The sequence below is a fragment of the Sapajus apella genome, unplaced genomic scaffold (genome assembly GCF_009761245.1).
Source record: "Sapajus apella isolate SASKATOON/1434 unplaced genomic scaffold, GSC_monkey_1.0 scaffold69, whole genome shotgun sequence".
Taxonomy (NCBI): Eukaryota; Metazoa; Chordata; class Mammalia; order Primates; family Cebidae; genus Sapajus; species Sapajus apella.
The window spans coordinates 1107156-1119373 of NW_022437009.1; the positions used below are offsets into that span (position 1 = coordinate 1107156).

At 39.1% G+C, this 12218-nt stretch overlaps 1 protein-coding gene across 2 annotated transcripts in view; it reads left to right on the plus strand.

Moving 5' to 3' along the window:
* The window catches only part of WARS2 (tryptophanyl tRNA synthetase 2, mitochondrial), a 112349-nt gene that overhangs the window by 71622 nt on the left and 28509 nt on the right, over window positions 1–12218 (plus strand). Inside the window, exon 2 of one of the 2 annotated variants that reach the window (XM_032249586.1) lies at window positions 571–828. The exons of the other annotated variant lie outside the window; for it this stretch is intronic. Coding sequence (XP_032105477.1) covers window positions 571–828 — 258 coding nt within the window. The remainder of the gene's footprint in view (window positions 1–570; window positions 829–12218) is intronic. 2 annotated transcript variants of the gene reach the window in all.

Here is a 12218-nt window from a genome sequence, read left to right on the forward strand (position 1 = left end):
TCCCCCTCCCCTCCCCTCCCCTTCTCTTTCTTTTTTTTTTTGAGATGGGATCTCGCTCTATTGCCTAGGCTGGAGTGCAGTGAGGCGATCTTGGCTCACTGCATCCTCTGCCTTCCAGGTTCAAGCGATTCTCCTACCTCAGGCTCCCGAGTAGCTGGGATTGCAGGCACACCACCACGGCCGGCTAATTTTTGTATTTTAGTAGAAATGGGGTTTCACCATGTTGTCCAGGCTGGTCCCAAACTCCTGACCTCAGCTGATTCACCCTCCTCGACCTCCCAAAGTGCTGGGATTACAGGCATGAGCCGCCGCACCCGGCTGCTGATCTTTTCTTATACATCTTTGCATTTGTACACGTTTGAGTGCAAAAACATTTTTAATATCATTTTTTTTTTATCCTTAGTAGTACCTAGCATAGACTTACAGAGTAGGCCCCAAATAAATGGACGCTGATGACTGTCAGATTGTAGTTTACAAAAATAGAACTAGCTCCCATAGCTATGATAACATGGGCATCAGATTCATGGACTCTGCCTCAAAAGCAAATATGATTGTTTTCCTTTGTTCCAGGAAGACAGCAAGAAGCGAGTATTTTCTGGCATTCAGCCTACAGGAATCCCCCACCTGGGCAATTACCTGGGAGCCATTGAGAGCTGGGTGAGGCTGCAGGATGAATATGACTCTGTGTTGTACAGCATTGTTGACCTTCACTCCATCACTGTCCCCCAAGACCCCGCTGTCCTTCGGCAGAGCATCCTGGACATGACTGCTACTCTTCTTGCCTGCGGCATAAACCCAGAAAAAAGCATCCTTTTTCAACAATCTCAGGTCAGCTTCTCAGATTAGAACTGGGAAAACTTTTATTTGCAGATTATTTGAGGAAAAAATGTTGAGTGGTTTATGTATCCCCTACTTGTGATTTTTAAAAATTGTTTGAAGAGGGCCGGGTGCCGCGGCTCAAGCCTGTAATCCCAGCACTTTGGGAGGCCGAGGCGGGCGGATCACAAGGTCAAGAGATCAAGACCATCCTGGCCAACATGGTGAAACCCCGTCTCTACTAAAAATACAAAAATTAACTAGGCGTGGTGGTGCATGCCTGTAATCCCAGCTACTCGGGAGGCTGAGGCAGGAGAATTGCCTGAACCCAGGGGGCGGAGGTTGCGGTGAGCCGAGATTGCGCCACTGCACTCCAGCCTGGAGCCTAGTGACAGAACAAGACTGTCTCAAAAAAAAAAAAAAAATTGTCTGAAGGTGACTTTTTCAAACGTGATTATCTCACTGTAATGTTTTACTTGTGTTTATATCATTAAGTATCATTATATTGCAAGAGTATCAGCTTTTCCTCCACTGTATTTAGTAAGTTTATGATGCTTCATATACGAAAGAGTTGTGTTTCATTAGTACTTCTAGCCCTGGAATTGTTTTGCGGTGCAGGGTTGCTTTCAAACTGATGACTTTGTGCTATTGACTAATCTCCTTGTGATCAAGGACAGAAATTAGTGACCAATAGTTTTGTGTAATTTCAATGTTACTTTATTAGATGTTGTATTTGGAAGGTCTGTTGGATAATTCCCATTGTTAATTCTCTGTATAATAGTTTTTGAGATGATTTGAGAACAGGTTGGGAAACTGGAAGACAAAGTCCCAGTGTTTTGTGTCCAAGCCAAGAAAGAGTTCAGAGCAAAGCCAAAATATTTGACTCATATCTTCACGATGGATGAATTAGTTTATTCTTGGACAGGCAGATAGTCTGGCCTAGAGACAAGGCAATCAAAATACACCCGAGAAAAAGATGAAAAGTCTAACTAGATCATGCCTTTGTTACGTGTCTGCTTTAATCTTAGGACAAAGCCCAGGCAAGGAATGGGATACATGTTAACGTGTATGCATATATATAACCTTCCTTGATTGTATATTTCTATCATTATTTTTATATATGTTTTGTTACACATAAAACTTAATGTAATGATTCTTACAGAGCAGCCAGTTAAAAATATATGTGATAAATGAAAAGAGTATAATGATCCCTTGGCATCCAAAGAATGTTGGTTCCAGGACCCCCAAAGCTACCAAAATCTGCAGACGCTCAAGTTCCTTCTATAAAATGGAATCGTATTTGCTATAACCTACACATATTCTCTGGTATATTTTAAATCATCTCTACATTACTTATAATACCTAATACAATATACATGTTATGCAAATAGTTGTTATACTGTATTGTTTTTGTTTGTTTTATTTTTCTATTGTGGTATTGTTTTTTTTTTATGCCTGTACACACACTGATTTAATAAGTATGTATTTAAATTTTTAAAATTTTTAGAGATTAGGAGGGTGTATGTGCAGTTTTGTTACATGGGTATGTTGTATAGTGGTGAAGTCTGAGCTTTTAGTGTACCTGTCACCTGAATAGTGAATGTTGTACTCCATTGGTGATTTTTCAACCAGCATCCTCTTCCCTGCTTTTGGAGTCTCTAATGTCTGTTATTCCCCTCTGTATGTCCACGTAGACCTGTTGTTTAGTTCCCACTTGTAAGTGAGAACATGCAATATTTGACTTTCTGTTTCTGAATGATTTCCTTTAGGGTAATGGCCTCCATTTCATGTTGGCCTCCATATTGCTGCAAAAGACATGATTTCATTTCTTTTTATGACTAATCTCACAAGGAGATTAGTCAGCAGCACAAAGTCATCAGTTTGAAAGTATATATATAGTGGTGGTATTATTTTTTATTAGGTTTTTTTCCGAATATTTTCAATCTGCTGTTCAGTGGAGTCCATGGATGCAGAACATACAAATTCAGAAGGCCAACTGTATATTTAAAACATAAATGCTGCTATCAACTTTGTTGCCAGCTTGGAAATAATTTGATAAAATAATAGAATCTGATCATTGAAAGGACCATAAAGGCAAATTACCTCAACTTCGTTCCTTCTATTTGGTCAGGAAGGGTTTACTTACACATGGCTTTTCAAATTCTGTGTTGGATAGATCCGGTTACTATAAAATACTTGCTTTTATTGACCAAATATCTACCTCCGTATAAATTCCATTCATTCATTTAATTTCTGCTTTGTAAAAAACACAATAAATCAACTCTGCTTCCGCACAACTACTCTTCAAATACTTGGAGAGACATTTATTATGTACCATTTGTGTCTTACAGACAGGTCTTTACCCTGTAGGTTCTTACTGAGTAGGTCTTGCCTTCTACAAACTAGCTGTCCCCAGATCTCTCACCTTTGTCATCCTATCTCAAAAGCACTCTTACCTTCTCTGTGAAAAGATTGTGCTTCAAACTTCACATCCCTTGCCAATGCTGGAGAGCTGCTCATCATTAGAGCCACTTTTTGAGTCACCTAATGCATTTTGCAAAGCACATCATCTTCACTTCATCTAAGCTGTTTTTAATACAAGCTGTCTTTTGATCCTTATCTGATAAATTTTTAAAAATTGTATTCCCAGCTACAAGTACCTAGTTTCATACTTCTTGTAGATGAATGTCTAATCTCCACAAAGTAACCACTTGCCAGATTGCTTTTTAAAGTGACCTTTAATATTAAAGGCTTATTTACAACTGCATCCTATTCTTGCACTTTGAGCTCATTCTCTCAGGAACAATTACCATATTATAATTTTTTTTCTGCATTGTAAAGGAGTTTTAGCAGTGACCTTATAAGCATCTAAAATTTGCAATAATTGAGATATCTTCTTCCATGTGGTACTTTGTGGTTCAAAATAGCATTTGAAAAAGTAGCCCACAATATGGGAGGCTTTGTAAAGACTTCCCAATAAAGGAGGAACAAAATCCACCTTCTCTTTAAATAGAACCTAATGAGATCCTTGGCTCCAAGATATTGGGGGTCTGTGTCAGAGAGTGGAAGGGCTGGAGTTGACTGATGTGTGCCCATCTTCTCCTCATAGCCTTAATGCAGTTGTAAAGCTGTTTAATAATTAGCCTCCTGCCATCCCTCACTTCACCTCCATTACGGAGAATTTTGATGGTTTGCCAGCAAAATTGAAGGCAGGCACTCATCTCGCCTACATTATACAATTTGTCCCAAAAGGCAATATAAACATTTTCCTCAGGTGTCTTTGTAATCTAAGATAAACTTGGTTTTAGCCATTTCCTTCTTTGACTCAGGCAGCCAACCTTATTACAACTCTATGCCTAAATGGATGGGATATTTTATCAGGCTTTCTTTCCCCCTTTTATTAAAACACAATTTAATTTTAAAATATTTTAGAAATTTCTAACAATAGAGAGAATAGTATACTGTACTCCTATCCCTTGTTAACATTTTGTTATTTGTCTCACTGATGTGACTTTTCTTTCTTTCTTTCTTTCTTTTTTTGTTTAATAAAGACAGGGTCTTGCTCTGTTGCCCAGGCTGGAGTACAGTGGTGCAATCATAGCCCACTGCAGCTTCGAACTCCTGGGCTCAGGATCCTCCTGCCTTAGCCTCCTGAGTAACAGCTGGGACTACAGGCGTATTCCACCACACCCAGCCTTTTTAAAAAAATTTTTTTTGGAGAGACAGGATCTCACAATATTGCCTAGGCTGGTCTCCAACTCCTGGGCTCAGGTGATCCTCCCACCTCGGCCTTCCCAAGTGTTGTGAATATAGGAATGAGCCACTGTGCCTGGTCGATGTTATTTTCTTTGCTGAAGTATTTCAAAGCAGATACCACATACCATGGCATTCCAGTTCCTAAGTATTTCAGCGTGCCACTATAAATTCAGGAAATTTTCTTACATAACCATAATATTGTAATGGCATCTAACAATGATAATTCCATATTATCATCGAATACCCAAATTACACTGACTCTTCCAAAAATGTCTTTTATAGTAGGCTTGTTTGAGTGAAGGTAATACCAAGGTTCACATATTACGTTTGATTATGGATCTTAAGTCTCTTTTTAAATGCCTTTTGATTTGTTCATCAAATTTTAATATATTTCCTGTAAGGTTAGTCCTATGCTTAAAAAGAATTAAACTTTGATTTTTTTATGCATCCACTTTTTTCCCCTCCCCTTTCATGTATTGATCAAGTTTTTTTGTTTGTTTGTTTGCTCTAAACTTAATTATTTTGAACTTAAAAATAAACCTTACTTTTTAGTTGCTTTCTCTTTATACTAATCTGTGTTCGCTGATGGTTAGTGACGGTAAACTACTGTCCCACATAGTTGCTCATCACCATTTTCATTAATTTGAGTAGAAGCTATGCTTACCTACTGCCCATGGATTGCCTAGAAATTAACATTGGACATCAGCTCCTTTAGAATGGCCATAAAGCTTCAGTTTGTTCATGGATGATGATGGAAAGGCCCTCCTTGTGCCTTGTCTTACAGCCATGAAGGCATGTTGGCTTTTGCTTCTTAGAACCATTTTCAAGTAGAAGTATAAGTGAATAAGCTAGTCTTCTGGAAACAGTTACTATATTAACCACATGACCCCATACTTGCAGAGTTCTAGTAGGTGAAAGATCATCACGGTGATGATTTATGTTTTGTAATACAAAAATCAATAATCAATAACTGGTTTTTTTATTTTTTCTTTTCTTTTTAATAGGCAATGCTGGGAAGATTTTTTTTTCTTTATTTTAAATGGACAAAAATTGCATATATTCGTCATGTACAACATGATGCTTTGAAATATTTTAAAATGGCTAAATCAAGCCATATAACATGTACATTACCTCACATACTTACCTATCTTTAAGTGATTTTCAGGTATACAATACATTGCTATTACCTTTGGTCACCAATTTGTACCACAGATCTCTTGATCTTGTCTAAGTGAAATTTTGTGTCCCTTGTCCAACATCTTCCCATTTCCTCTTGCCCCATTGTACACTGTTTCTATGAGCTCGATTTTTTTAGATTTTACGTATGAGAGAGCTTATGCAGTATGTGACTTTCTGTGCCTGGCGTCTTTCACTTAACAATATGTCCTCTGGACTCATCCATGTTGTCATAACTGGCAGGATATCTTTTTTTAAGGCTGAATGGTATTCTGTTGTGTGTATATCCTGTATTTTCTTTATCCGTTCATCTATTGATAGACATTTAGGTTGATTCCATATTTTGGCTCTTGTGAACAGCGCTGCAATAAACACGAGGGTACAGATGTCTCTTTGACACGGTGATTTTATCTTCTTTGGATGTATACCCCTCAGACGGACTGCGGCTTCTATGGTAGTTCTGATTTTAATTTTATTGAGGAACCACTATACTGTTTTCCATGATGGCCGTACTGACTACTTTCTCACCAACACTGTGCCTGGGTTCTCTTTTCTCCACATCTTTGCCCACACTTGTTATCTTGTTTTTTTTTTTTTTTTTTTTTTTGTTTGTTTGTTTTGAGACAGAGTCTTGCTCTCTCGCCCAGGCTAAGGGGCAGTGGCACGACCTTGGCTCATTGCAACCTCTGCCTCCCGGTTCAAGCAGTTCTCCTGCCTCAGCCTCACAAGTAGCTGGGATGACAGGCACCCACCACCATGCCTGGCTTATTTTTGTATTTTTAGTAGAGACAGATCACCATGTTGGCCAGGCTGGTCTCAAACTCCCGACCTCAAGTGATTTGCCCACCTTAGCCTCCCAAAGTGCTGGGATTACAGGCGTGAGCCACCGCGCCTGGTTTGTTATCTTTTTAATAATAGTCATTCTAACAAGTGTGAGGTGATCAATCTGGGTAGTGTCCAATAGATGGGGGCTAAAAAGAAATATAGCATTTTCAGATTTATTTTAAAAAAATTAGAAACCCATGTTTATTAGGAAACTATTTATTTATGAATGACAGGGTCTCACTCTGTCACCCAGATTGGAATAAAGTGGTGGAGTTATAGCTCACTGCAGCCTCAAACTCTTGGGCTCAAGCAATCCTCCTGTCACGGCCTCCCCAAGTGCTGGGATTATAGGTGTGAGCCATTGTGCCTGGCCTGAAAACTACTTTTAAATGTGTAAATCTGGCTGGACATGGTGGCTCACACCTGTAATCCCAGCACTTTGGGAGGCTGAGGCAGGTAGATCACTTGAGCTCAGGAGCTCCAAATCAGCCTGAGTAACAAGGTGAAACCCTGTCTCTACAAAAAACCGAAAATTAGCTGGGCGTGGTGTCCTGTGCCTGTGATCCCAGCTACTAAGGAGGCTGAGGCAGGAGAATCGCTAGAACTCAGGAGGTAGAGGTGGAAGTGAGCAGAGATCACACCACTGCACTCCAGCCTGGGCAACAGAGCGAGAGTTTGTCTCAAAAAAAGAAAAATGTGTTAGGTTTACTAAGCCATTTGATGTATACTTCTCTCTTAATTAATTTAAGATTTCTCTTTTAATCATCAAAACAGTCACAGGAATTAGATATTACTGTTATCTTTCACTAATGAATAAATTAAGGCATAAAGAGATTAAGTAAATTGAAAATGTACTTAAAATTATCTTTGAGCAGTACTTGGTACTTAGGAAATACTCAGCATACAGAACTTTTTCATTAGCTGCCTGAGGTCACACAGCTCATAGGTGGCGAAGCGAAGGCTTTTACAGTTTTCCTGTGAAGTACCACTTCCGGAAGATGTACTCATGGGGCGGGAACCTTGCTCTGCCTGCTGCCTATGCACCCTTCCCAGCCCTCCCGCCTCTGCCTCTGGAGATGCTTGTAGAGGGGAAGTAGGGAGTTGGAGCTGACATCAAGGCCCTGGCTATTTCTTTTTTTTTTTTTTTTTTCCATTTATTTTGTTGCATTTTAGGTTTTGGGGTACATGTGAAGAACATGCAAGATTATTGCATAGGTACACACGTGGCAGTGTGACTTGCTTCCTTTCCCCCCATCACCTACATCTGGCATCTCTCCCCTTGCTATCTCTCCCCAACTCCCCACCCCTCACCGTCCCTCCCCTATTTCCCCCCAACTGACCCCAGTGTGTAGTGCTCCCCTCCCTGTGTCCATGTGTTCTCATTGTTCAACACCCACCTATGAGTGAGAACATGCGGTGTTTGGTTTTCTGTACTTGTGTCAATTTGCTGAGAATGATGGTTTCCAGGTTCATCCATGTCCCTACAAAGGACACAAACTCATCGTTTTTTGAAGGCTGCATAATATTCCATGGTGTATATGTGCCACATTTTCCCTGTCCAGTCTATTATCGATGGGCATTTGGGTTGGTTCCAGGTCTTTGCTATTGTAAACAGTGCTGCAGTGAACATTCGTGTGCACGTGTCCTTATAGTAGAACAATTCTTACCTGAACAATTAAATTACCCTTTCACTCCTGCCCTGATCTCACAGTTTGGCAGTTCATTCCCCACAAGGCAACCACAGTCACCTTTCTACTAAAAATACATCAGCATCTCTCTCCTGCCCTTAGGTAAAAAGCTAATCTCAGTTTAACGAGAAAGCACTTTAAGAATGAAGCCCCAGAGGATACTAGGCCAGCCTTTCTTCTACTGCGCCGCTAAGTTACGCAGACCGTTTATTATCAGTTTATTTTGTGCTTGGATGATCTGATTAACTTCTACCAATAACTCTTTAAAGCAGAAGCCAAGATACTTCTTTCTAGTTTTGAGAAAATTTGATAAATCAGTTCTTAACTTACAAAACAGATAAATTAGAGATTATCTATATCTTTAAAAGATTATTTTGCTAGTTCCTTTATACTGGTAGGTTTATAGTGTACCTAAGCATTTAATTGATCATGAAAGATGTAACAGGATAAGAATTTAGAAAACAATTTTATTTAATGTTTTGGGAGCCAATGCCAGTTGGCATTAGTTAGACCCACCTCCCCCACCATGCAGTTATTTACAAGTTAAATTAAGAATTTTTGAAACTGAGTTAGAGAAAAATATGTTTATAATGTGCTTTTTTCAGGTATATTCATTGTGTTAAAGCAAATTACTTACAGCTAAATTATAAAGACTCTTTTCCCGCATCCTATTGTTGAATATCAGAAAAAGTTCTAATAATGGCTTGAACTAGGGAAAGGATTTAGCTATATTACCATGTTGACTTCTACCAATAATTTTCATCTCCAGTCTTTTGCATTCTTTCTCAGCAGTCTGACTGGAACAATTCAGACTTACTGAAGATTTTTCTCATTATTTTCTTTTTCTTTCTCTCCCAGTGGCCTCTAGTCATGTGCTTCTCTAAAATATGTTCACCATATGTGGGGAATTTTATAGACCCTCTCCTCTCAAAGGTACGGGTGTGTGTGTGTGTGTGTGTGTGTGTGAGAGAGAGAGAGAGAGAGACAGAGAGAGAGAGAGAGAGAGAGACGGCATGGAAAGGGGTCATGCCTATGTGTGTGTTTGGCAGACGTTTCCATCCCCATGCCAGAGTCCATGGTCTTTCATTTCTAGCAAACCAGCAGTCCTGAATGCAGCTCCAGCCTGAGTCCCACAGCTGCCTGCGGTACAGGCCCCTACGTCTTTCATGTCACTCTGCGGATGGAAGAAAGAAGGCGGGAACATAGGTCTGAGGCGCTGCATTTCTGCCAAGGCAAGGAGAAAAGGACAGCTGGGGCCACCAGATATGTGTTACAAGGGTCCAGACAGACCCGGGAAAAGCTGAGGGAGAGGGAGGAGAGGGGGTCTGCAACTCCAGAATCCACATTCCGACCTGTTCTCTAATTAGAGTTATGTTGTTTCCCAGGAAACAAAAATCAATAATGATAAAAGAAGAGAGGCTATGGACAAATTGGTTTGTGAATGATAGCCAGAGGAACTACATATTTCTTGGCTTACTGTACATAAATAAAAGTTATTTATACTCACCAACTGTCCCTTGTCTTAGCGGTATAAAACCAAGGCCTTAAACTGGGCAGAGAGTCTAGTGCTTACATTTATTCCGGCAATTTCTGAAAAGAAATAGGGAATCAAGAAGTAGTCAGATATTTTCAATGAAGGGGTCAAAGCAGTCCAGTGGGGAAAAGATAGTTTTTTCATCAAAGGGTGTTAGATCTCCAACTAGATGTCCGTGTGAGGGAGAACGTGAACCTTGACTCTTACCTCATACCATTAACAAAAAAGATCAACTTAAAACCACCAGAGACTTAAATGTAAAAACTAAAGCTATGAAACTTCTGAAAGAAATCGTGGGGAAAATTTTCTAGGCCTTGAAGACAGGTAAAGATTTCTTAATAGTACACAAAATAACTTAAAAGAAAATGTTGATACATTTCAATTCATCAAAAGATAAAGCTTCTATTCTTCAAAAACAACATTAAGAAAATGAAAACATAACCCATAAAATCGGAGCAAATATTCACAGCAGATGTATCTGACAAGGCTTTTATCCAGCTGTATAAAAATCTCTTATCTCAGTAATAAGGAAGCAACCTAATTTTTATTTTTTTTTTAATTTTTGGGATGGATTCTTGCTCTGCACCTAGGCTGGAGTGCATTGGTGGGATCTCGGCTTACTGCAACCTCTGCCTCCAGGGTTCAAGCAATTCTCCTGCCTCAGCCTCCAGAGTAGCTGGGATTACAGGTGTCCCCAGCCACGCCTGGCTAATTTTTCAATTTTTAGTGGAGATGGGCTTTCACCATGTTGGCCAGGCTGGTCTTGAACGCTTGACCTCAAATGATCGTTCCACTGTGGCCTCCCAAGGTGCTGGAGTGATAGGTGTGAACAATCCTAATATTGTAAATGGGCACTATATTTAAGTTGGCATTTCACAAACAAAGATAACAAATGGCCAATAAGCATATGAAAAGTTCAATATCATAGTTGTCAGAAAAATGCAAAATAAAACCATATAAGATACCATTTCACCCACTTGGATGACCAAACTTAAAAATACTGTTAATCCTATGTTTTGGTACGGATGTTGAGAAACTGGAATTCTTTTACATTGCTAGTAACGGTTTAAAATGATAAATCTATCTTAGAGAACAGTTTGTCAAAGTTAAGCGTAGACTTACCACATGACCCAGCAATTCTATTCCTAGGTATTTACCCAAAAGGCTTTGCCCATAATCTACAAAAAGACTTGTACCAAACATGCTGAGTATTAAGGGCAAGCATAAGAGTTTATATATATTATATAATTTCATTTAAATGATATGGAATAAGCTGAACCAATCCATAGTAACAAAACTGATCAGTGGTTTCCAAGAGCAAAGGGTACAAAGGAACACGAGAGAACTTTTTTGGAAGAATTGAAATTTTCTGTATCTTGATTGGTGTGTTGGTTACACATGTATGTAGATTTGTCAGAATTCATTGACCTGAACAACTAAAATGAGTGGCTCTTATTGTTTATATAGTATGCCTCACCAGGCTTGATTTCCATATAAGTATATATATTTAATCTATAAGTCCATATATATATATACACATTATATATATGGACTAAATATATACTATAAAAATATATAATATTTAAATGAATAAGCTCATAGGATGTTGTTCTATAAACCAAAAGAAAGAAGGAAAGCCCATGGAATTGTATAGCGTAGGGAACACTGCAGGTAGTTCAGTGCAGCTAAAAAATTGATACGGGCCAGGCGCAGTGGCTGACATCTGTGATCCCAGCACTTTGGGAGGCCAAGGCAGGCAGATTGCTTGAGCTCAGGAGTTGGAGACCAGCCTGGGCTACATGGCGAAACCTTGTCTCTACTAAAAATAAAAAAAGTTTTAAAATTTAGCTGGGCATGGTGGCACTTGCATGTAATCCCAGCTACCCAGCTACTTGGCAGGGCTGAGTGAGGAGAATTGCTTCAGCCTGGGAGGTCAAGGCTGCAGTGAATTGAGCTCACACCATTGTACTCCAGCCTGGCAACAGAGAGAGAGACCCATCTCAAAAAAAAAAAAAAAAAAACCCAACAGTTATGATGTAAAATTTTCATCTGATATTTGAATCACACATTCACAATGCAACCAAGAAACAACCTGCTCAGAGGTTTATTCTGTAAACTAATTATTTGATTTGTTGATATATCATGTTCCCTATACTGATAGTTCATTTGTTTCCTTTATCAACTGCTTTTCTTTAATCCCCTCAAATTCTGCTCCAATCTGTAAATCTGAGCTATTTCTCTTTTTCTTTCTTTCCTTCTTTCTCTCTCCTTCTTTCTCTTTTTCTTTCTTTCCCTTTCTTTCTTTCTTTCTTTCTTTCTTTCTTTCTTTCTTTCTTTCTTTCTTTCTTTCTTTCTTTCTTTTCTGTCTTTCTCTCTCTCTCTCTCTCTTTCTTTCTTTCTCTCTCTCTCTCTCTTTCTTTCTT